At 32.6% G+C, this 27,808-nt stretch overlaps 1 protein-coding gene and 1 pseudogene across 1 annotated transcript; both read left to right on the top strand.

Moving 5' to 3' along the window:
- Window positions 1–32: 32 nt before the first annotated feature.
- LOC133189242 (IgGFc-binding protein-like) lies at window positions 33–27,808 on the top strand. The gene is made up of 10 exons (XM_061324645.1): window positions 33–51; window positions 621–656; window positions 7,886–7,965; window positions 8,801–8,872; window positions 9,222–9,354; window positions 11,007–11,101; window positions 13,115–13,183; window positions 25,123–25,210; window positions 26,405–26,500; window positions 26,578–27,808. Exons 1-10 carry the CDS (start codon window positions 33–35, stop codon window positions 27,798–27,800), a joined length of 1,911 nt encoding a protein of 636 aa, XP_061180629.1. The 3' UTR covers window positions 27,801–27,808.
- Window positions 21,993–23,164, top strand: LOC133189335 (uncharacterized; annotated as a pseudogene).

Here is a 27,808-nt window from a genome sequence, read left to right as displayed (position 1 = left end):
CAGACTAGTGAACAGGTGCACAACGATTAGCAATGTTCTCACATAATACAGGTAATGGTGAATATATTGCCATTATTTCTTTAGTAAAATTTACATATTTTGGCTTTATAAATATAAAAAGTTGTCTGATGGAAAACATAAATTCGATGCTCGTACACATATTCTAGCATTCAGAGAAAATTCATGTTCTGACTGTAAAATATGTTTAGAAATATACGATAATCTAATGTCTCTAAACAATGATAATTAAAAATGATGAATTCTAAAATATTTTATTTTAAAAGGTAAGTTAAATGTAATCAGAATAGTTTATACTTATTGCAGAAAGGTTAAGATGGCAAAGGAAAGTGTTAATTGACTTTTGTTCTTTGTTTTTGCACATTGACCACCCTCAGAAAACTAATTTGCTTTTAGCACCTGTGTACTTTGCTGTTGGATGTACATCTCTCAGTTTACTTTCAACAACCCGTTATATGAATTAATTGTTATCATAAGATTTTTTAGACTTACTTTTATGAGCGAAAACCCTTAAAATTCAGTACATGTGACTACATGTAATAAAAAATTATTTATACTGAAGTTATCCATTATTACCCTTTTGTCCTCTTTGATTCTTGTAGAACTGTTTGTTATTCTGACCTTTGTGTCTGGCTCAGGTAAGTTTTACATGATATTCAAATAATGCAAAATTAACTGTATTTTCTTATCAAGAGACCTTATTATAATTAATGATCAGCCTATTATTAATAAAAGTTAGAACGATAAAAAGCACAATTAATGGCAACTGCACCTCGCACATCATTTTGAAAGATGTACTGTAGACAGCATGCGTTAATATTTTTCAATATATAGAAATGTGTCCAATAATCACGCTGTTGATGCAATATCCATGCAATTCAATTCAGTTGTTTCAAGTCAAATCTGAGCCACTAATTAACAGAACAATAGTGAAACGAAATGCGTATGAAAAAAATATATTATTTAAAATGATATTACTATTTTTTAAGACTTCGCCACTAAATAATAACATATAGACCACGTGACCAAATATGGTGTAGCTGGGGGTTTTTTTAGCTCCGCAAATTTTGCTGGAAATCAAGAGAAAAATGTAGATAACAGCTTCAGATCTTCATCGATAAGGTAACCAGTACACTTCTATCAGTGTTTAGTACTTTGTGTGTACTTTGTATGAAAAATGCGTGGCAATCTTGTGGAGTTTGTGCAATAATCAAGCACTGAGTACTGAGTACTATTCACCTATATTCACCTATACAGCTGTACAGCTGTAAGTACCATTATAGAAACTGGGTGCCTTAAACTTTCAATGTTAACATTATTTGTATGTAACTGTGGTCTCAGAAATCATCACAATGGGTGGAAGAGGTAATGCACATCAAAAAACATTCAGATCCTTTAACAAATCATCCAAAAACAATGAGACAACGTTAAAATCTAACCCAACCAAGAGGTCAAGGCCCAACTCGGACTCTGATATGTCTCAAAACATGTCTCAAGATCTTTCGGATCTTAGTGACATTCTTGACAACATCTCTAATGACGATGGCCTACTACAGCAAGCAACAAACATCATCTTAAATAAACCAGCTCTCAAGAACAGCATTATAGACAGACTGGCTAATGAAGTTAGGGATCTCAAAGATCGGGTATCGGAACTAGAGAATAGAGTTGACGATCTTGAGCAATACTCCAGAAAAACATGCTTAAAGTTCACTGGAATTCCCGAAATGTCGGATGAGAACACTAACAATGTAATACTTAACACCATCAACAAATGTGTTTTGAATGAAGGGCAAATTTCATGAAATGTCAATGCTATTAGTACTTCCCATCGTCTTGGACCTCCTCGTCAAGACAGGCCAAGGGACATTATTGTCAGATTTGTACGATACAGCGACAAGGTCCTTGTTTATAACAACAAGAGCAACCTAAAGGGCTGGAATGACAACCCTACTAATGGCTACAAAATCTATATCAACGAGGCACTGACTCGAAGAAGGTCCATGTTGTTCGCCAAGACCAGAGAAGCTGTCCGAAATCACCGGGCTAAAGGTTGTTGGACATACGACGGAAAAATCTATATTAAGAAAAACAATGACAAAAAGGCCGTTATTAAAAACATAACTGATTTGGACCGTCTTATAGTTACAAACACTCAGGCAAGGGAGACGATAGATGAGGCTGAGGACGACACACAGGAGGGGTTATATTCATCAGTGGTTAAGGCCACCTCTGTAGGAGCATCAACCAGCTCTCTTTCCGGAAATCAAGGTACGCCCCATGGTGAGAATTTAAACGGCTGACCATTTGATCCAACATGTAAAATAAATTTACCAGATGAAATATCGTCTATTTTCTTCATTCACAAATCATAATCATCTAGCAGAATTGTGAGCATAAGCACTTTCTCTATGGCAATCTGCCTAGTAAGACTCTGTTTGCTTAACTTGTTTATCATTCTAAACTACACCATAACCGTGTTTCGGTTTCAAACCCATTATTCTCTTTTGTACATATATTACTTGTCTTTAATTTTCACTAAAGTCACTTATTTTTGTATATTTCTAGCATTTGCATTGTTTGCTTCTTTTTTGTTACATCGTTTCTTTTTTTATGTTAAAACAAAAAAGTGTGATTGTCAACCTATTTTTCAACAATCTTTTCCCTTGTATTTCTATTTGACACATATATACTTTCCTATGTGCGACCAAAACATCAATCACTTTTTATTTTGCATAAATACAGTCATGGACAATGGGTAATACGGTTATGCAACATCGTGCCGCAATAGGAAATTTCTACCTTGCATGTAGAGGTATTTATGCATCTTCAATGTTTGTTTTCTTTAGTTTTGAACAGTTATCGGAATACGCCCGTAAATTCTTCAAAAAACATTTGTCATGGGATTTAAAGAGTTTTATTAGAATATCGATGTGTGTAAACTTTTTCTTTCAATTTTTTACTTTTACTTTATTGTTGTCTGGTGATATCGAGATTAACCCTGGTCCTACTCATGAGAGTGTCCTCGACATTTTTCACTTAAACATAAGAAGCATAAGAAACAAGATAGATTATTTAAATACAATTATTCATGATTTTGATATCGCCTGTTTCACTGAAACTCATTTAGACAATAGTATACTAAATGATGATCTTCATATCGAAGGATTTAACTGTATTATTCGCAAAGACAGGGATTCATTTGGGGGCGGTGTGATGATTTATCTATCAAATGCTATTTCTGCCCGTCGTCGGGTAGATTTAGAACCTACAAATATTGAATGTTTATGGATTGAAATAGAAAACCCTACCTCTAACTATCTTCTGTGCTGTATATACCGCCCACCACACACTGAAAATGTTTTCTGGAGAAATTTTTCCTGGTCCATAGATAAAACAGTCGAATTATCCAATCGAATAATAATTGTTGGTGACATAAACACAGATTTTTTAAACATTCCTCCTTCACACCATATATACGACATCATCAACAACAATAACCTCACAAATAGAATCCATGAACCAACGAGAGTCACGAATACCACACGAACACTTATTGACCCCATTTTAACAACACAAAACATTGAAGCAAACGATTCAGGTGTTCTATATATAGACTCCTTTATAAGTGATCACAAAGCAACCTACATATCAATTTCACAAAACTACAATCTTAATCGTGCATATAAACGTAAAATATGGCAGTATAAAAATGCAGATATTGAAAAATTAAATAATTTAATTGAATCTTGTGATTGGGATGAGCTAATCTGTAATGCAGAAAACATAAACTCCGCTACTGAGCTTTTTTCTTCAAAATATTTGTCATATGTTCGTGAATGCATACCCGAACAAACAATTACTATAAGACCTAAAGACAAACCTTGGTTTGATTCCCTTTTAAGAAAATTTATTAGAATACGAAATAGATTGCGAAATAAATCGTTGAAAACGTAAAATTAGGAATAAAGTTAATAATATGAAAAAGCATGCGCTGTCAAACTACTATGACAATATTGATATACAAATCAACGATGCAAATAAAAATAACAACAAATTATACTGGAAGCTAATGAAAGAAGCTTTCTGCACTAAACTTTCATCAGATATACCGCCCATTCACTATATATCCGAAAGTGGAAATAATGCAACAGCATTTTCTGATCTAGAAAAGGTTGAAATACTAAACAACTATTTCTCGTCTATTTCTTATATAGATGACAATGGCAATGAATTACCGAAAAAATATTCATTATGTAATGATAGGCTAAGTGATATTGTGATTCAAGAACAGGAAATAATTGATATGATATCTATACTTCCGGTAAACAAAGCTATAGGACCAGATTGCATAAGTCATAAAATGTTGAAAGCAACAATCCAGACTATTTCAAAACCATTATGTAAACTATTCAACAGGTCTCTAAAAGAAAAAGTTTTCCCATACCACTGGAAACTAGCTCATGTACTGCCTCTTTTAAAAAAAGACGACCCGTCTTTAACATCAAATTATAGACCAGTATCATTACTGAGCTGCGTAAGTAAAATTATGGAAAGAATAATTTTTAAGCATGTGTATAATTATTTACATACAAATGATTTGTTCTACAAATACCAGGCAGGTTTTCTACCTGGTCACTCAACCGTTTATCAATTGCTAGAAACATACCACAGTATTGCTAAAAATATTGATGAGGGAAAATCATGTTGTATGATATTTTGTGATTTATCAAAGGCATTCGATAGAGTATGGCACAAGGGTCTTCTTTTTAAACTACAAACGTATGGAATTTCGGGCAATCTTTTTGAATGGTTTCAAAGTTACCTGAACAATCGTACTCAAAAAGTTACGTACAAAGATACTTTGTCTTCTAGCAAGGCTATTAATGCCGGGGTACCCCAAGGCTCAGTCCTTGGTCCCTTGTTATTTCTAATATACATAAATGATGTTTCAGAAAACATGTTATCACTTTGTAGATTATTTGCAGATGACAATTCTATACAAAGTTCTTCGTCAAATGTTGCTAACATAGAATATAATATTAATCACGATCTAGAAGTTTTAGATGAATGGTCTAAAAAATGGTTACTAAAATTTAATCCTTCAAAAACTAAAGCTATATTCTTTACACTTAAAAAAAAATTTGAGCTTCCAAAACTATATTTTCAACAATGTCAAATACAGTGTGTATCCACGCATAAACATCTTGGTCTACTTTTTTCACAAGACTTACCGGTAAGTTGGTCTGAATATATTAATAGCATAGTAAATACTGCATATAAAATACTTGGTCTTTTGAAAAAACTCAAATTCACTCTTGGACGTAACACACTTTCTAAAATGTACATAGCTTTTGTTAGGCCTCACCTTGAATATGCATCCGTTGTCTGGGATGGATGTACACAATATGATATTGAAAAATTAGAAAAAGTTCAGCTTACTGCCGCACGAATCATTACAGGTCTCCCCATTTTTGTTTCTAGTGAATCGCTCTATTCAGAAACGGGATGGGAACCTCTCGTAGAGAGAAGGAAGAAAGTTAAATTAACTACAATGTTTAAAATACATAATAACACTGTCCCTGATTACTTAAAAGAGATTTTCCAAAATACTCGAGGGAACATTTCATCATACAATACTCGTAATACAGAAAACTACACAATTCTGAAATGTAGACTTGAAATCTTTAAAAAATCCTTTGTCCCAGACGTAATTAATAACTGGAATTCTCTCAATCTGGGAGTAAGGGAATTAAAGTCCATCAATCAATTTAAGAAAAGTATTTGTACACCATCCTCTAAACCTCCCTCTTATTTTTCATATGGAAAACGTTTTTGGAATATAATTCACACTAAATTAAGACACAACTGTATCTTAAATAGCGACTTGTATCGGAGAAATATAATTTCTTCCCCCAAATGTACTTGCGGCCAAACTGAAGCCATTTATCATTTGTTCTTTGTATGCAAGAAATATGAACGTCCAAGAAATGACTTAATAAACACTATTCTTCAACTTAAACAGCAAAATATAATAGATACTCATTTTTTATTGTGCGGAAACGAATCTTTGTCTACCGATGTAAATATTAAAATTTTCTGTAGTGTCCAGAAATTTATTCGAGAATCAGATAGATTCTAATTCAAAACAGTGTCTTTGATTTCAATATGTATATGCAGTATAAAAATTTTAAATGTTTTATCAAATATGAAAGCTTCTTGTTCAATAAACATTGTAATCAGTGTATATGTAACATTAGAGCTCTGGTAGATTACTCTGAGTATGTGTCTTTATAATTTTTCATATATATTACATGTACAACATAAAATTTCGTAAATTATCTCAATTTACTTATTATGACAATCATATATTGTATTCACTGTTTGTATAATAAGGAGAGGATTTATTAAGTTGAAAGAACTTGTATCCAATCCTTTTGTATGTATTATTACAATAAAATATGTTCAAATCAAATCAAATAATAACATTAAATATATGTTTTATTACTTTTAGATCACAATATCAAGGAAAACAATTTAATTCTGCATGCATTTAAAATATTACCCATCAACTTTCTGACATTCTCTCCCTCTCTCTTTCTCTCCCAAGAGAGATGTTACATTGTACTTCCATTATATAAGAAAAAAATATGTACAGTGTATATGCACGTGTATACCAGCCATTCCAGGATTCGAACCCCATTCTCAGGTAAAAGAATCATTGCATAGAGTCCACACGCTTTACCACTAGAACAGCTCCGACAGTGAAAGTTATGTGCTATTTTTATGAGCACATTTTGCATTTCGGATGGATAATAATTTTTATTCGATTTTTGTGATTTTCAAAAATATGCTTCTTTGAAACAAAAATCGGAAATGGCAGTTTTGAAGAAAAATCCTGTCTCTTTAAATTTTTAAATGCAGTCGATATGCAGTTTCTAAATATTGTTCTACATTGTGCTGTATATACCGTTGTATCTGAAAAAAAATTAATACCGTTTTCTATTACTTAATTTTTTTCTTTTAAACTGCTACAACTTTAGGGAAAATAACAAAAGAACTGCAACACCCTCTTTTGAATATTTAGTTTTACTAAGAAATCATTTTGCAGACGGAATCATTTGTACAAGAGTACTGATAGGCACATTCTCCTCTTCTTGAATTTTGAAATCCTTTTGCTATTCAGGTGATCGTGTAGTGCCATGAATCTATGTTAAAAAGGAAAATATGTCCTTGTTAAACGGATTTAAAATAAAAAGAAGATAAGATATACGCTCAATTCAAATCCTCGTGGTTCTCAGAGATATACTTATGTGTTCTTTACTCCTGGGCATCTATTAGAAGGTAAATTATTTGCATTGTAGTGAAGGATATAGACCCTCAACTTGACGTTTGAAATTCAGGGACTTAGTCTAAAAGCAGGGTTAGGTTGATCATTTTTCAAAAATATATATTATTCTGTAAACCTATTTCATATATGTTAATTTTTTTTGAATTTTTCAGTTGGTCTGTATTGTTTATCTTGTACTGATTCTGTTTACAGCTGGTCTGTATTGTTTGTCCTGTACTGATTCTGTTTACAGCTGGTCTGTATTGTTTGTCCTGTTCTGATTCTGTTTACAGCTGGTCTGTATTGTTTGTCCTGTATACTTATTCTGTTTACAGCTGGTCTGTATTGTTTGTCCTGTACTGATTCTGTTTACAGCTGGTCTGTATTGTTTGTCCTGTTCTGATTCTGTTTACAGCTGGTCTGTATAGTTTGTCCTGTATACTTATTCTGTTTACAGCTGGTCTGTATTGTTTGTCCTGTACTGATTCTGTTTACAGCTGGTCTGTATTGTTTGTCCTGTACTGATTCTGTTTACAGCTGCTCTGTACTGTTTGTCCTGTACTGATTCCGTCTCTCCCAGACATTGTCACACGGTCAGAAAATGCAGTGAAGGGGAGGTAAGTTGTATGTTAAAAGGGTTACTATGACACAAAGCAATCACGAATAAAACATGTCATTGTTACCTCTAACGAGGGTTCCTGTATGCTTCTGAAAGCAAATAATGCAAGTGCAGTTACTTTAAGACTTTGGGAAAGAAAATCTATCCAACACTCAAGCCTGTCTTCAGAAGAACGATAGACCAAAAGAATTTTGCTTAGATTAGTCTGTAAATTGAAAAAAAAAATATAAACAGTAAAAAAAGACTTTTAAGAAGTGTTTACAATTGTACATTTCTTTATTTTTGAGTTTATTCGTAAGCGTCTTTGAGAAACATATAGCTGATAATAAAAAAAAGGGGAAGATACCTAAAAGTGATCGATCTAATCTATAAATACAAATCTGTGAAGAGAGCATAAACACAGACCCCTGGGATATTTATGGAGATAAATTGACAATCCTCTTCCTATAAAGAATTATTTTTTTCTTAAAATATTCATATAGGATGCGTAGATAAATATCTATGAAATTCTTGGCAGAATACGAGATAAACATAACTAAAGAATGTTTTAGAGGAACAATCGTTGTTTAGAGCGATAAATCAAGTGTGTCAGGTGTATAATTGTTATGCAAGCTTGTGTGAGGGTTAAATGAAGAAACTTAAACATTAAATCTTACTAAATTTATATATATATATATATATTTTAAAAAATGCTCTGAGCAGGGTCCCCTAGATACCTCCTTAATTTTTATTTTGATTGTCAGCTGAAAAGAAAAAAAAAACTTATCATTAAGAATAATTAATTCACCAATATTACCATTAAGGTGATAAGTTTAAAACAGTTAAATTCACAGGTTTGTTTTACGGAGAGTCATACTTCCGAGAATGGTGCCGTTGTCTATGACACTGGATGTGCTACTTCGCAGGTAATCATTATTCTGTTTGTATTTATATACTACATTAATAATTTGATATTGTAATTTTTTTTTGTTTAAATTTTTTTTTACATCTACCGAAACTATTTGAAAATTTAATATTCATAAATGATGGTCTTATGACTGTTTTAGACGCTAATTTCACCATTCATCCTTATGTCCTTACTATTATTAAGTTATTAGTTTTATTAGATGAAAAAAATCGTAGGTAATTAATTTACAAATACAGATATAAATACAGAAAATAACGATTCGAGCATTAATTTCAGGTTTTAATTCAATATAGCGTTCACTTCAGGAAAATAATATTGTTATATAATTGATCGAAAACTTCTTGAAGACATGTCGAACGAAACGTGCTCACCATGATAAAATAAAGAGCTTGCACGGCGTGGATCCACATTATCACCATAGTCAGTGCATGGAATGCTGTTCTTCTCATCTTTGTAACAACCAAGGATGTGGACAACCAGGTATATCATTTGAAAAAAAAGAAGAAAGAAATGTTTTAAGTAATCAGAGATTTGTTGGCTTATTCCCTGATGCTTTTAAATATTACGTCTCTGAATTTACTGACCATTTTAACCGATAAAAAAAACTGCATTCAAAATACGACATGTTAAGTAGATGGTCTTTATATAGAATAAAAACAATTCAACTATTTTCTTTCTTAATAATTCATTAATATCAAGGAAAAGGAAAGTAAAACAGAGGTGAATAATGAGAGAAAGAAGATGTATTTCAGTAAAAAAGCATATTTAAGTGGACGACATCGAATTTATATTTGATATTGAAGAAAATATGCGGCATATAAAATATACATTTTTGATGCAGTGTTTCATATGTGCGAGATATGACAGTTATAAGTGGGATGAGGTAAACTTTAAAAAAAGAGGAGCTCGAAGTAAATTTTCTCCAAACTCAAATATATCAGTTTTCCAGCCAGATCAGAATATAAATACATGTATCTATGATTTTTTTTTCCAATAAGATTCACGCAGATGATGAACTCTTGGTATCATGGACATATTAATATCCATCAGACATAAAATTTCATTTTATCAAACAGGTTTGTGAATGATTTGTACAAGAAAATATATCTTCTAATACTTGTAAGTTATAGCTATATCTTATTTGCAAACACAAGAAGTTCTTCTTAGATTGAGAACCTGTACACTAAAATGATATTTTCGATGGACAAGCAAATGGAATAGATGTTTTTAATTTTTTTTTTTCAGCCAAGTTTTTTTTTTTTGAGCATTTTTTGGTAAATCAGCGGAACAGAAAATGATAGGGATAAAAATGAAAAACAAATGATAGACTAGTGTTAGTAAAATGTGGAGAATACGATAAGGATTAATATCGTCTTTTTTAACTCGAATTAGAGTTAAAAAGAGCAGTGCAATATTACATTACTCTACAACACATCTTTATTCGTTTGAAAAGTAGATTTGAGGGATGGAGTAACACGTTAACTTGGTACTTGAAGCAGTGTTTAAGACAGGTTGCACTGATGGTATATGTATGTGAGAGCAATTAGGATTTGTTTGGAGCTGTTCTAGAAGTAATAAAAATATGAAGTTGGTAGAAGTATCACATTTGAAGCAAGACCTGATCATACTGAATACAGGGTTATTTTTTGGCCAGTGTTATATTCGGATAATTACACTTGTAATTAATTTTCCAGATTGTTAATTTCCCAGACCAAGTTTCTTGGCTTCTGAAACTCGCCATGATTGGAAGTCGCTTGTAGTTTTAAATTTTTAATTATAATTTTGAATCCACCTAATTAAAATAAAATTTTGGAGCGGCGTACTCGTATTCAATGCAGATTTACACGAAATTGTTTTCCTTAAAACAAGTTGAATCTTTCCATAATTGTTAAATTAGATATATTTTTTATACGTTTTAAAACGCTTAGTAAACATACATAAATATGCTTTAGCTTTTAGAAATTAAATATTGTGATAAAATTTGTGAATAAAGCACATCACTTGAAACTTTTGTTGATAAGAAAGAAAATAACGGTCATCATCGTAGAAAAAATCTTTACATTCCCCTTCCTAGAAATTAATAATGACATTTTTACTTGGGCAGAATATCAACACCTATTTCCAAATTGCAGGATATCCAATGACTCGTGGACCTGCCTGTTTTGACTGTCAACAAGTATCCGATCCTATGTTGTGTGATAAAATAAAAGTATGCGAGATCAACCAGGTAGATATTTCATTGAATCACATTGCAGTGTTGAAGATTCTTTGATAAATATGAGCTTCAGATAACTGTGTATACACATGTATTTCTCTTTGTACTGTTTAAAGTTAAGCTGGACTCAAAGGGATTTCTCATGCTACAAAAGTAATAAATTGAAGAGCGCTTACTTCCTACCTTGATCCAAATTCTTCGTTTAAAATATTATTATTTTTGTAAAGAAAGCATTTATATCCTGAGCAAAAAACGTATCTGGTATATGTGAATTTCACTAACAGCCATGTCAGAATAAGAGTTTTCAAATACCGGGGGTATGTTTTAACTGGTTGCCTTATAGCAAAACACTCGACATAAATGCGACAGTCACTAGTACTGTTACAATTAAAAGCGCTATATTGTATTAAACACCGACTTAATCAGAAAACTCTTGCCTGGCATATAAGCTCACAACATGCAAGTAGTTTAATCCATAGAGAAATAATCCATTTTATTATCCTTCAGGCTAAAACAGTCAATTAGATTAATGTTAAGCATGTCGCGTGCAGGGAGACAATTCCTGATGTCTCCCTCACAACTGTTTTGTGACTATAGGATGACTATGAAATAGCACAAGGGACAGTGTGACAATTTTGTCGTCTCCCTTAAGATGAAAATAAATATCGTGAACGAGTAAACTTATATAAATAATTGAAATATTTGGTAAACATAAATTCTAACGGTGACGTCAGTCTTTTAACACTTTTTAACACTTTTGATTCACATCTTCAAACTTTAAAGAACCCGAGACACAGTCTGTACTATGGAGTCAATGACTTTGTATGTAAGTTACGTTCCCTTAACGTGCCTAGTTCCTTTTCTTAACGAACGACATGATAGAGTAGATACAATTATTTGTTAAGCCATTATTGTCACACTGAATTTTCTACGGATATTTTCCGTATGCCCGATCATGACAAGGAACACACCGTCGATGAGACCGGTCAACAGGGGATGCTTACTCATCCATTACACATGATCCCATCTCTTAAAATTTAAGAGTTCCGTGTTTGCTATATTCACTGGATTTCTGAGCTTGGTTACTGTTTGTTGTCTACATATTTCATTATTTGAAGCTTTCTGCAAAAACTACATGTAAATCTTAAAAATGACTAAGCCTATAAAAACCGCCATTTTTGTATGGAATACTGAGCGAAGAAATTCTGAAAAGAATTTTCACACAAAAACAGCTTGTCAAATATACAGACAGAAAAAAATCTTTGTTCTTACACGTTAGTTTTTTGAACTCGCTGTGCTCGCTATTATAATCTGCTCGGAAGGGAGACATCACAAATTACCAGGTCTGATTAGGGTTGTCACCCTCGAGTTCAAGCGCCCCTCGTGACAACCCTACTCAGACCTGATAATTTGTAATGTCTCCCTTTTAAACCGTCCATTATTGTAGTATATTACCATAGGAAACACTTTTGTGCACAACAAGTAGAGTATTATCAAATTGTTGCATTTTAAAAATATTTATATCCTCTGAAAATCATCTCCTTAATTATTTATGAAAGTCACTTCTTTAGTCAATTCATTAAAGCTGAATTAATTAGAACATTTTAAAAGCCAACTGTATGAAGGATATCTTAAGCCATGGGCTCTTCTATCAATATAAACTACCATGACGATATTTTTCGTACTTATACATGTACATGTGCCTACTTTATAAAATTATTTTTACAGACATGAAAATAAACAATAAATGTCTTAAAAGTAAATATGTTTTATGTTCTACTTGCAATGTTTATACATTTTTAATTTGGGTAATCTAATCAACTTCACCCAAGTATACTATCTGAAAAATCTCTTGTAAGCAGCCTTTCGGAAATTGATTAATAGCATATGTAAGTAAGTTAGTTTTTCGTGACCTTTACTTTATAAATTTATTTTTATGCTCATGGAAATATTTATTTAATAATCTTATTTATTTATTATGTGTGAAATAGCTCATTTCTAATTTAATTAATTATAATGGTATAGGTGTGCTATCTTCAAAAGGAAATGGAGTTTGGAGACGTCCTCTTCGCATCAAGTTGCATCAACAAACATGTAAGGGTTACCTTCTTATCTTTTTATGTCTTAGAATATCAAACAATTTATCATCATAGTCTTATATTTTATTTGTTTAATTTCGAACATGCTTAGCCACACTTTCAGTAGAAAAATATGATTTCCGCAACTAGGCTCAATTGCATAGCACAGATCTTCTGCAGTTGTTATTCATATTGATTTGGTCGAATTTTTATACCAGGACAAAAAACAATTTTTGCAATAAAAATTATTGTCGATTCCTTATTTGAAGCTTACAAGAAATTTGCATATACCTTTATCACCTGCATATGAGGTTTAAATCTCCCAGTTGATACGATACACAACAGTCTCTCCACATACGCACAATTTTTAAAGCGAGGCAAGCAATTTACAAACATAATGATGAAACAAGGATATAAAGTCTCGCTTAAAGTCATCATTTTTAAAGTTCTTTGGTCGATACAATGGCCTTGTCAGCAAATACAATCTATCATAAAGTCGAATTCTGACTGACGTTTTTCCTACTAAGTGTTAGGCCATTATTTAAACACTGTATTATGTTTTTGCATCATGTCAAGGATCACGCAACGGGTGCAACTTGTTGACAGGGGATGCGTACTCATCCCTGGCACCTGATCCGAACTCAAATATTTTTAGGGGATCGTGATTAATACGCTCCAGATTTGTATTGCTTCAACGGACTTTTGAGCTTCATTATTGTTTATGACCTCCATGTTTTACAGTAACAGGTTTAACAAAAAATAGATAACAGTTGTCAATATAAACAAGGAATGGTTTATAACGAAAGTAATGCGGTCTTTCTAAACAAAGAATGAAAAAAACGATGTTCCTCGAATCATGGCTTTATACTGTTGTAATCTATACTTGTATAATAAAAAAAAGAATCGCAACTGTTGTAAAAAGTTGTCAGGAATGGCAGTTTTTGTATAATGGATGTGTTTTCAACGAATCCATTCGGATAGGAAAAGTAACATAAATTTCTTTTCCTTCGGAAATATGCGATTCTTTTCATCATGGAAGCATATGCATAACAAATATCCAAAACCTTACAGCGTAATTTTCATTAAGGAACATGAAGTGCGTTGTCAGAAGTGATTATATGTATACTGAAAGAACTAATTAATATATACATAATTTATATAAACGTGTTCGTTTGTTGACCGTTTGTAAGAATATCTATTTAGCGACATTTAGAGAACTCCAAAATAAATAAATAAATAAATAAATAAATAAATAAATAAATAAATAAATAAAAAATACAGTTTTGTATACCTCTTAGAAAATAAGAAGACAGAGATAAAGTAGTTTACAATTCCGATCAACAGCCTTTAGTTTGAAATCTGAACTTTTAAATTGAGGTATTATTCCATGATCTTCATACTTGCACAAAATGCACTAGTAACTGGTACTTTATATTATAAAAGCGAGTTCAGATTTTTGTTTTATTTGAACATTATCATAATTAAAGTAAAAGCAACTAATTTTGTAACAAATCAGCATAAGCATAAGCAAAAAAGCATCAGTATCCAGCTAGCATCTGGTTCAGCATTAAAAAAAACATTGCCAGGATCAGTTTTAGCAAACAAATGATAGAACTAGCAAATCTAGCATTTACCTACTTAGAATAGGCATTGAAATATTAGGTTCAGATGTTCAATTTGGATTTTTTTTTCAGTAAAAAATGAAATAAGAAAGAACTTTGGTTTTATAATTCAAACATTAATATGAAATACACAGACTGAAATTAAGTTATCTACCTCTGGTAGCAAGATGCTACTTCCGGTAGCATTGACGTAATTTCAAAACAGCAAAAGTGGCATAGGGATAAGGATAACTAGCAAGCAAAAGAACCAATCAAATCAGTAAGCAAATGATTTTAAAAATCGTTATCGACGTTGTTCCATGCATAGTAACTCTGTAACTTTATTTCCGGCTTGTAATATTGTCATACATGTAGACCCTTGCCCTTTCATGTATTAAAAGGATGACTGCACTTAAGGAAATGCGAAATTTGCGACAAAATAAACTTTCAAAACAAGCATTTTTCTTTTCATTACAAGAATGGTCAACATCCAATCTACAACTATATGTAATTACGTTTAATAAAAGTGTGTATTTACGAAGTTCAAATCTGTTTTCAAAGGCAGGGGTCATCACAATTTCTTGAATCTCCGTTCGATAATGAGGACGCCCGCTTTTTTACTGACTTTATACATAGTCAGCGCATGTTTGTCTATTGTTCTACGTTTAACAGTAGTTGTATATTTGCATAAATAATAATGAGTCAAAAGGAGATTAATAGACAAACATGCGCTCATGGTTAGAAAGAGAAAAAAACTGCTTCTTCTTACATTCGCTCTCTGTGTTGAAACCAAGCATTGTGACATGTTGAATATTATAATTCACCACGTGATTTCTTACCTCAGGTAACTTTGTGAATACTAAACCCGTTACGTGACTTGTAAGGTAGCATGTTTTGTGCTAACTAGGACATTGTGTTAGAACAAGTTAAGTCATCTGGCACTGATATAAAATCTACTTTAATTACATTGACGTGCTCATATTGTTAATTTTGTTTTGAAACCTTTATCAGAAGTGTATTTGTGCCATACAGAATAAAGGGGGAGATTGGAAAGAGTGATCACGTTCTTTTTTCAAACATGTCTTTGTTATTTATCAAGTCTAATTTTAAGCCCATTCTTACAATGTTAGCTCCACCTCTCATGCATATAAAATGTTCAATCAAGGGCAGGTAAGTGTAAATTACTATATTTGGAAAGCAGTAAGGACAAAAAACATTGAATTCTTTTATTGAATCACAGTCTAAAATCATTTTCAGATTTAAATTTGGTTCCAAATTGACAGGATTCTTTCATAAACATACAAAAGTGAAATAAGGTTTAGATATAAAAGCAACAGAAGCAACCGAAAAAGACCCCAAAAGTGCAGTCATCCTTTATACTAAATATTTGTCTGTGGTGTATACAGTCCCTGAAACGTTCTACTTTCCCATTTTCCCGTTCGCTCACCGTTCGTTCACCGTTCGTTTAGCGTGCGTTCACCGTTCGCTCTCCGTTCACAGGTTTGTGTTCAGCGTTCACCGTGCGCTCGCGTTCACCGTTCACAAAGCGTTCACCGTTCGCTCTTCGTTCGTTCACTTTGCGATCACCTTGTGTTCAGCGTTCACTTATCGATCAGTCTTTATTGTCATTTGGAACTCCGAAGTGAAAGGACTTATCTTTTTTTAAGTAAGGATTTACAGGTTTTGAATTTAATAAATAACATATCGTGTTTAAAGAATCATTATTTCATGGGAAAAAATTATCTACAATATTTATTTTTATTATTCTAACTTAGCTGTTAGGTTATTTTTAAAATTTATCTGCATAATAAATGTTGTTATAAGTACATGTATGTACCTATGTAGAACGATGCTGAAAAATTAAATTTAAATACGGGCAATATACAGATACTTCAAGCACTGCAACATTTTGTTGATTGTTAAAGACGACAACTCGTTAATGGATCAATAATAATCCAAGTCAATTAATTTACCAACTGCAGCAAAAATACGAAAATATTTATTTCTATCACATTTTTTTTCAAATAATACAGAAATACATGTTAGAACTTGTTCTGAGAATGATAAACAGTACTGCGGATATCCAGTTAATTAAATATCTTTAGAGCGAATTAAATTGAATACATGTATAAAGTCTTTAATTAGAGAGAGAGAAATGCCTTTATAACATGATCATCATTTGTATAACCAAGGTAATTCTCTAGTAATGATATTTTTCACCGTAATTTTATATGTTTTTCATTCGATATTATTAAGACCCCCCCCCCCCCCTCCCCTAAACCGGTTACTTAGTATTTCCAGTACATTGTAATTAACATTTTAAAAGAAGTTAATGTTTTTTGTAGCACAAAAATTTCAGTCTCAAAACAAACATGCATCTAAACAAAGTCATTAAACAATAGAAGTTAAAAATATACATGTGCCGGCGGTAATATTTTATATTGGCAGGGAGTATATTTCAAATTCAAGCGGCTTAATCATTCCAAGTGTTTATTCCCAAAATGTATATTATTCATTCATTTATTCATTTTTTTTTTTTTAGAAAAGTTGGAATCAGATCTAGAAATGATAAGAAAAAATGTTAAAACCTCTTGGAAAGACTAACACTGTCTTCGGTGTGACGAGACTTTCACACCTGCACAGTGTCGAATGACTTTGATTGACAGGTCAAGCACGTGGACTTCGTGTGAACTTGAAGCAGAAAAATAAAAACCGATTATGACTGTAAAACATATGGATTTGTTGATAAAAAATGGTTACTTTCACTGCCTGATATATTTAGAAAAAAATTAAGAATTTTTGTTTGATATAGATACAAACATTTATCTGTTTAACAAAAACCATGACAGCATATTACTTAAATATCAATTTGTGAAAATTTAATATAACAATTAATATGATTGCCTCTTTGTATCATTTTGTCCGAGTATAATCACGGCCGGGAAATGTCTACAGATACATGTAGAAGTCTGCTCAATAAATCATCATAAAAAATAAAACTGACACATAAATATATTGAAAATTGCATAAAAATTTTAAAATACGAGTGTATTACGTCCACATACCTTTGTAAAATATTTTTTCTCGTAATTTTACACGGAATCGCCTTGTATGTTTGTTACAACCGTTGTAATTCATTCTATAAGTGTGTTGTTTTCTCTTCTAAAATCCACATTATTTGTAATGGTTTTATACATCTAATAAGAATAAACATTTTTATTTTACAACTACATGTAGATTAATTTCATCTGTTATACTACAGCGTTCGGTAACAATTACAATGTTTTACAGCGATAAAAATCGTGTTATTATTAAAAGTTGAATTTAAACATCGTACATATGTGCAGAAAATATTGTAAGAAACTTAAATTAATACTTTTACTTAATGTGCATGTATCGTCTTTCTTTGGACAATTTTCATTGATTTGTTTGTTTATTTATTTTTTTAGCACCAGGCATACAATAGAATAGTTTAAATGCAAGGAAAAGATCAGAGGCATTCCGAGTAAATCGTTCATCTTGCGTTCATCGTTCACTCACCGTTCGCTCTGCGTTCGTTCAGCGTTCGTTCAGCGTTCGCTCACCGTTCAAGTGGGAAAGTAGAACGTTTCAGGGACTGTAAATAAAAGTGTGTATAATAAAGAAAAGCAAGAAAATTAAGAAAGCAAAAGCAACACACCCCTTCGTATTCAGTGATGTGTGCAGTTTTAGCAAATATAAAACGCACGGTAAAACATAATCATATTACAAAAAGAGCTAGAGCCAATGTTAACAAGCATTCTGAGAGTATTGCATTAGCAATACTAGTCCCCTACTGGCAAGTGTAATCTGATTCACGTTAAGAATTGAAAATACCATAATTCCGTCAAAAATCAATGAAGCGGGACGAAATGCAAACTTGATCTATAACTAATCAAGGTAAGTCATAAGTCAGAGAAAGGAACTGACGGACAGACAGACAGACAGACGGACAGACCCAGAGGAAACCTATTGTCCCTTCCGGTATCACTGGTAGCGGACTAACAAGGGGTACAAGTAAATTCGGCATCTGGTGAATTCGGCACCAAAAGAAAAAGTGAATTCGGCACCTAGTGAATTCGGCACCTAGTGAACTCGGCATCAGAATATGGTGAATTCGGCACCATAAAATGGTGAATTCGGCACTTATTTTTCTTAATATTTTCCTTATGAAAATTTATTTAAGAGAAAAAAAAATGCGTAACTGAAACATTTCTTTTATTGGTAGTATTTGCTTTTAAAATTTATTTAAGAGAAAAAAAATGCGTAACTGAAACATTTCTTTTATTGGTAGTATTTGCTTTTATACTGATTTACTGGTTGATAAATAAAGTTGCTTTTCTTTTATATAATAACGTATATAAAAAAGAATTTGTTTAATATTTCTTTTCTATTGTTTGACTAATAAAAAATACATTTGTTGGTGATATTTCATAAGCTGATTTTTTTTTTAAATTAATAAAGTCGTTTTAAACGTGGAAAATGCGTTTTTTAATAAATTATAATGAAATAAAACTGGATTAAATTATACACATATCTATACAATTCAATTTTAGCATTTTCATTAAAATTTCTATTTTAAATGTCAAATGTCATTGTGTACTTGTCAAAAAGGGGCTAGAACGACGTGCCCCCTCCCCGTACACAATGCATAAGGTGAGGTGTCAGATAATGAAGGGGGTAGTAAAAGTTTCCAACAGCACAAGGTTTTAAAGTGTCACTATCCCAATACACAAGGTATAGCGTGAGATGTCAGATAATGACGAGGGTATATAGTGAAGGATTCCACGCAAGCTTCAATGTGTCACTTGTTCTGCATCGCCAAAAGAAAACCAGCAATGAGAGGTATGTTAAAAAAGTTTTGCACAATAATGAAAACCTTTTTTTTAGTTTCTCTTTACGCATCATTTAATTAAACAGCATATGCATTTGGAATGCTCCTACAATTTTCATAGAAGTTTTTCGCTACCCCCCCCCCCCCCCATACAGTTTCGTCTAATTATAAATGTTTTTCAAAGTCTTAAAGCTTTAGGAATTCTGCGAGTTAAAGTCCTTTTATTCAATGAAAAATTTAAAATAATTCTCTAATTCGAACTGAAACGTACAACATCATTGAATTATAAAGGAATGATCGTTGAATTACATGCATTATTGAATACTCAGGACTCTAGCTTTCTCGTTGTCTGGGGCAAGTGAAATGTCATCTCGGGAAAGATAGTTTTCATGATAAACTAAACCGAACGGGAAAGTAATAAATTTCAGCAATTTTTTTAAAGTACAAGTGTATTAAAATCAATCAAAAACAATAAACATTCAACTATCAAATCTGCACAAGGCTGGAACATTTCGTTTATTTAATCTCCGCCCATCGGTAATACATTTGCTTGTATAATATAGGAACCAATTCATAAGATTTCAAAATTACGGAATGGCTTTAAAAACAGAAACGAGGTTTCAAATAAAAAGTTTTGTCTACCTATGTGATTAAATCAATAGATATTTTAACAAAATAGTAAACAAGTACAAATAGTGATTGCTGTCAAGTGGCGTTTACATTAAGAATTCACATAAAAAGAAAGAAATAACGAAAGAAAGAGTGAATTGTTAATATTTTTTTTACATTTAAGTTTTTGAGTTCTGTTTCCTGTGTTAGATATAAAATAGAGGGGAGTGGGATTTTCAGACTGGGCAAGTGGATTACCAGTCAGTACTTGCCCGTGGAAAAGTGGCTTTAAAAAAAAATTCTAGACCCCTGAATACTGTTACATGTATCTCTCTCAGTCTCGCTATATTTCTGCAGGTACAAAAATGTTTAAGTTAAAGAACAAAGTATAAATGATTTTACTGGAGAGTTTAAATTTCTCGTTGCTGCCTTAATTTGTTTGTTTTGTATTAAAAACTGTTCAACATTGTTATATCATTATGAAAATTAACTTCCGTTACGACCGCTCCCATAACCAACTTAAAATGTATATTACATTTTTTTACTACTGTAGCATATTAGCGTAAGAGAATTACAATGTTCTACACTCAGTAATAAAATATGCCTGTTCATTTAACACGTGCGTTTTATCATATTTACAACCCAATTTAGGCGACCTCATGTAGATTCCAACCAAGCCTGCTACTTTGAAAAGAATCTTTATTGTACTGAAGCTGTAATGTCTATTTCTTTTCATATTGACTAATCAAGTAAATTATATACAGCATGATGATGTCAAAAAGTCAAATAAAAATCAATGTTAAATTTTTTCAAAGCACGGAAAATTTGAAAAATAATCGGAATGGGATTAATGACAGACGAAATGTTCCTCAATAATAATTTTTCCCAAGATTTTGTCATTGAAGTATTGCCATTTTAACATCACAAAAAATGAGGTACCTTACCAGGCATTTGTGTAACGTACCACAGGATGGTGTTTCTTATATATTAGTAATCCTTTTGGGGGAAAAAGAAAACACTTAATTTGTCAATATCAATTTTTTTGTTTCGATTTTTCAAGACAATAAGCAACTGGTTTAGAAATCAGAAGGTAATTAAAATTTTGAATATTTTTCATACATTTTAACAAAGGTAATACATTCAAAACAGATTATGAGGAACGTATCGTCTCACCTTAAAGGGGTTGAAATATTGGGAGGTTTTATCTTCCACCGGATGAATGAAACGTATAGAAATTTCGTACAAATAGATCAGCTTTATTTTTATATTATTTATATATTCACAGACAAATGCAATCAGTGCAACAAAATTGTACGCCCACGACAGGAGGCTGTTCAGTGTTACCAATGTCACAAGAGGCAACATAGGACATGCAACACTGGTTAGAAATTTATTCAATTCATAATATCAAAACTTATCACATAATAGCTGTAATAAAAAAATAAATGAAATCAACTGTTTTCCTTTATGATGTTTCATTGTAATTTTCAGGAATAAGTAGACCCCAATATAGAAATCTTCTAAAAGACAAGGGAGAATTTGAATGGACGTGTCCTAAGTGTAAAAATGCCGAGCCTGCTTTTCCACCCCTTGCACAGCCGGCAACTCCAGTGGAACCTGCCTCTCCACCCCCGGCACATCCCGAAATACCTGCATCTCCTGCCCAAGCACATCCCGCAATGCCTGCCTCTCCACCCCCAGCACAACCCGAAATACCTGCCTCTCCACCCCCAGCACAACCCGCACTTCCAGCGGAAGTTAAGTCCGGTAGCCATATAAAGCAGATCCCCTTGGTGTTTGTCGTTATGTCCGGAAAGAGGAAAGAAGACTACTACCAGGTTATTATTCTTTCTTTCTCAAATATTTCTTAACCATTCTCTATTATTCTCGAAACTCCAAGTATATTTTTTCTCTTATACTAATTTTTTAAATATTCAATTTCATTTTAAACATATATACATTTTTATGTATATTGCAATTTTAAGGTTCTGAGGTTCGTAGACAGAAGGCTGCCAGAACACATCTCGTTGGAGGGGTTCGTGGCTGACTTTGAGGCTGCGCTTTGGCAGGCGCTTAAGGAGCGGTTCCCCCGCGTGCCAATCCAGGGTTGTGCCTTTCACTGGACACAAGCCGTGTTCAGGAAAGTCCAGGAGCATGGCTTACAGGTAAAAAATGTTAATTTAGAAAAAAAAAAAATACTAACTAATACCCGTGCAGTAAATTAAACTGATGTCAATCTCGAAATCATGATTAAAAAAAAACAGTTATACATATGTAGTCATATGTAGTTAACGAACTTGATTTCATATGCAATGCAATATTAAACTGTTCAAATGTTGGTACATGTAATAACTCTAGTGCAAGCATTTCAGAGTTTATGTTTATCTGCAAAATTTTATTCATTAACTCTTACAGACAGCGTACAACAAAAAGGACAAAGTATTCAAGTTCGTCCGCCAGCTACTTGCCTTGCCCTTTCTCCCGCCGGAACACATCGAAGATGCCTTCCACCGTCTGGATGGCCGTGCTCCAGAGGTCCTAGCTCCAGTGATGGACTACGTTTACAGAACATGGATCCGTAGCACCATCTATGAAATCCATCACTGGAGTGTCTTTATGACAGCCATCCGGACCAACAAAGATGTGGAGGGTTGGCACAACAGATTGAATACCAGTGTGGCCACCAGGGGACCCGTGCCATTTTACCATCTCATTGCCGTCCTTTACAAAGAGGCAATGGACATCAAGCTACAGATGAAGATGGTGTCGGAGGGGAAAATACAGCGATATCAACGAAAGAGGACCCGTCAAGTTGAGGGGCGGATATTTGATCTTTGGCAACAATACTGTGAAAGGGGAATAAATGCAAGCCAACTTCTCCAAGAATGCGCCTCCATCTCTGGTCCTCCACCCCAGTAATGTCACGTGATGAATCAAGCACTTTCTTTATACAAATGTTTTTGACTGACTTAATGTTGAATTCTGGTTGTAACATGCCATTTGATTGGGAAAAAAATTACTTTATATCGTATAAAATGTGTTGCCTACGTCACAAAGACTTGCGTCAAAAATGTATCGATCCACCTGACGTTTTTAATGCTGTACTATAATGTTATATTAAATAAATAACGCTTACAGAAAACATTGGCTATGCAAATAAACAATTATAGAAAACAGCTATGAAGATAAATATTTGAAAAAATTTCTTTATTATCTTATTTTTTTTCTTCGTGCCGAGTATTTTGTTTATTTTCATGAGTTTTTCATAATAATTAAATAACGCTCACAGAAAACATTGGCTACGCAAAAAAAAAAAAAAAAAAAAAAAAAAAAAAAAGCTATGAAGATAAATATTTGAAAATAATTCCTTATTAACATATATTTCTTCTTCCGTGCTGAGTATTTCGTTTACTTTTATGAGTGTTTCACTGATATAGCCTAATTTGTATACTAGTAAATGTGACATTTTAGGTTTTGTTATACATATCATATATAGAGATTGAAAATTATCTCGTGGGTAATAATCGCTCTTTTTTAAAGATACGAACATAAGCAATCTCCAACTCACCTCAAACAATCAGAAGCATTGAATAAATATACAATAAATAAACATAAATAATTATAAATAAGTGAAGAAGAAACCCATAAATGCCGAATTAACTAGATGCCGAATATACCAGGTGCCGAGTTTACTAGGTGCCGAATATACCTGGTGCCGAATTCACTTTACTTGGTGCCGAGTTCACCAGGTGCCGAGTTTACCAGGTGCCGAGTTGACTAGAATTCCTAACAAGCACGAGTATTTCGTTTTAAATAATGAAGAATACTATTAATATTGAACATAAAGAATTTTCACGTTAGTTCATTGAACTAATTTTTTTCTTTTAAGAAATTAGGAAATTCCAAACTGCAAACGAAGTTCCACTGCAACGGAGTGTAGCCCCTAGAGAATGAATTTAAGCAAATAAATGTTTCATTTACTTGCAATATGATAGTGACGTTAGGGAAGAAAAATGCTAGTACTTGGTCCAGTTTAAGAGGAAATTCAAATCCAAACTAATTCTGATGAATTTCAGATTGCACTATTCCATTAACTTTAATGCTTAGCGCTTACCAGTATTTCCGGTACTTAGATTTTAAAAATATTTAAAACTATATCTATGATAATTTGTTTAATGACCGCTTTACCAAATATCTGATTACATAATATACAATACAATGATTTCTATAGCGCATAATAATATATACACTCTAGTGTGTTTAAAATTGAAATACACAAGTATATAAAATGAAGAAAAAAACTATTTAAAAAATACATATGCATGTGCCTAAACATATAGGAAAACTAAAAGACCTTATATACTTAAAGACCATAAAATGTTACTAGTGTACTGTACATTGCGCGGAGTAGTATGGTATATGATTGTCAATGCTGACTTTGTTAACGTTCAGTGATTGACTTGCTAAATGTTCATTCATGTTTCACATATATTTTTCATATATAAACGCTAGTCCTTCAATATGTATCTATGTAATGATGTATTGAATTCATAGCTTGTTTCTTATTCATTTGGAATCAGGTATATGTAAAACGCCTCAAAAATCACGTTTTCAAAAACACCATCGAACTTCAGTGTACAATGATTCAAATCCTAGTAAAGCTGTTCTTCATGTATGGTTGCTGATTTATTGTTTGCTTGCTAAGTCCTTGTTTGTTGATTGTAAATGCCGATTTTGCTCCTCTTATTGCTTAATCATGGAAAGAAACTACTTTGTTATATAATGTATCTGCTCTTATGCAAGTGTAACAACATATATCTCGGTTACAGATTACCTTATTTCAATTAGAATTTCTGTATCAACTTCGTTTACAGGGTAAGTTTTTAATTCTAGGCTTGCACGTCTGATGTGGACATATTTGGAAAAAGAAATCTTCAAAGTTGTTCTAGATGCTGTCTGGCAGATTTATGTAACAATGAATGTAAGCATCAAGGATCTACAGTATTTGATATCAAACACCGTAGAAAAGTTAAACTGATATGCAGATAATCATGGTACTCAGAAAATAATGCAGATTTATAATCTGCCTTTGAAGTCAAACTTCATTTGTAAACATAGAACAAAGAAATTACTTTACCGCATTAAGGTACATATCTGTTCTATAATTACATGTAGCATCTATGTGACAAAACAAAGTTTATTTAAATGATTCTTCCTTAGATAAGTTTAGTTGGTAGCTCGTCTGAACCGAAGGCTCAAGTAAGTTTTTCTAATCAAAATTTGTCCTTTGTCGTTTTCTTTGTTGCCGTCGTCGTCGTAAACTAACTATGCTTATTTTTATATTTTTTTTCTCCAGAACAAAAAGACCAATTTCAATCAAACTTTACACAAGGTATCCTTACCTGAAGGGAATTCAAGTTTGTTCAAATCTTCCAAGGGACGATAATCAAGAATTGGCAAGAGTAGGGTTGGATCATATTAAAACCTTATCAAGAGCCCCTAGGCGAAAACCTGAATCTGATGTAAATTCTTCCAGACATTGGGTAGATATAAATTGTTCATATGATGACCTCTGGGGATAAGATTGAGCCAAAAAAGATAAAATTTATAATGGAAGAAACTTTAAAATCGCCTCAAGAAGCTCGGGATTATTATTGGTTATACCATTATGAAAACATTCTAAGATAAGCAGATTCATTGTTTTTTTCAAATCATGGCCCCTGGTGGTAGGATGGGGCCTAAGTAGGGAATCAAAGCTTTAAAATTTATTATACACATATAATATGATATATTCTGATGAAGAACGACAGTGCTGTGATAAATTATATTATATCAATAGGCAATCATGTTTAAATAGTGCAAACTTAAGTGTTCTTTAATCATGGTACAGCAGGATTACAATATAATTCATATTATTAATGCAAGCATTAAATATTACGATGGTGAGCATTGTGACACATAAAAGTCATATATGATGTGAACGACCGGGTGTACAGGCATGACCACTTCATTGGTTTTTAATAAATAATAGGCAGCATTAGATTTTAATGTTGTAAAATAATTATAAAATTTATAATGATAATTGAATTGAATTTTCATACAATTCTCTCACGTTTAGGCAGTTTAAGAGTAATAATGAAGTAAAAGAGTATCCATACAATTTTCTCATGTGTAGGCGGTGATTTGGCTTTTCCTTCCTCCACCTCAACTTCCTCACTGGCATCGACAACAACAGTTACACCATCAACTACTCAAGCACCAAGATCAATGGGTAAGACTTTCTTCAATTTGAACATTCAATCAAGCATATGTTTAATCTACTTTTTGTATCTTGAGATTGATTTACAGGTAGCAGAGGCAGAGAGTTTTTTACCTTATTTATGAAGAATTATAGAGCGCTTCGGAACTTGACTGTTTACATAACAACAAACAACGAAACAACTGTTAAAATATTAACATCCCCTCACTTGAATGCAAACATTCAATCAGTTTTTAATTTTACCTCCAACTTTAAACTGGATCTCCCCTTAAACCTTGACTGTGAATATTTTACTGTTGAACCTAAAGGTCTAATACTACAGACCTCTGAATTATCATCTGTAACAATATTTGATAGTTTTTATTTGACCTCAAACGATGGGACGCTGATAATTCCAACACAGAAACTCTCGAACAAATATATTGTTTCTTCAACAGATCCACATTATACTGATAGTGATTATTACAGTCAATTTGCTATTGGTGCACTCTATAACAGGACAAATGTAGAGATTATATTCAAATTCAAGCACAATACACCTCTCACTATACAGGGTAAATCATACAGAGACGGAGATATTTTCACAGTAATGTTAGAAAGATTTGATACCTTACAAATTGCGCATACTACAGATCTCTCTGGCTCCTTTATAACGTCTACGAAACCTATCGCAGTCTTTTCTGGAAATCGATGTCAAGATTTGAAAGATGGTTGCAGTCACATGGTAACACAGCTTCCTCCGACAACCGAGATAGATACTCAATATATTATACCCCCTTTCTACCACAATGCCGGGACATTAATTCAAGTGCTCAGTGAGAATCGTAGTTCCATTACCTCCAGTGTCGGAAGCAGTGTTTCAAACTTTCATTTAAATGAAAAAGGATACAAGAACATTGAAGTAACTTCAAATGTGACAACAGTTATAGAATCAGATCATCCTGTGTTGGTTACTGCTTTTGGAATGGGTATTCCCTATCATCCTTATGTGACAGTCGTACCAGGTGTACATCAATATCTTGATTACTATAAGATTATTGTACCAGCAGGTTATGAGGAAAATTTTATCTGCGTGATAGTTTCATCTCAATCACTGAACAGTCTACGGATTAACGGTTTTTCAGTTTCTCATTATACCTCTGTGTACCAGAGCGCATTGACCCTAACTAAACATTTCAGTATTCGTACCTTTAAAGTCCAAAGTGGAACATTTGTTTTGTCTACAACTGATGCTTCTCAGTTTGGGTTATTTGTTTATGGTCATCGACATGCTGATGGTTACGGTTTTGCTGGGAACTTTGTTCACCCATAAAATGTTAA

The sequence above is a fragment of the Saccostrea echinata genome, unplaced genomic scaffold, assembly GCF_033153115.1.
Source record: "Saccostrea echinata isolate AGI-Se365-2 ecotype Australia unplaced genomic scaffold, CSIRO_AGI_Sech_v1 ptg000017l, whole genome shotgun sequence".
NCBI classification, from domain to species: domain Eukaryota; kingdom Metazoa; phylum Mollusca; class Bivalvia; order Ostreida; family Ostreidae; genus Saccostrea; species Saccostrea echinata.
The sequence above is the reverse complement of the archived record's forward strand: the minus strand, read 5'-3'. Positions and strand labels throughout refer to the sequence as shown.

Coding starts and splice junctions, on each gene's coding strand:
- LOC133189242 (XM_061324645.1), top strand. Junction 657..7,885: donor GACCTTTGTGTCTGGCTCAG/GTAAGTTTTACA, acceptor TTCTGTTTACAG/CTGCTCTGTACTGTTTGTCC. Junction 13,184..25,122: donor CAAGTTGCATCAACAAACAT/GTAAGGGTTACC, acceptor TTTTAATTCTAG/GCTTGCACGTCTGATGTGGA.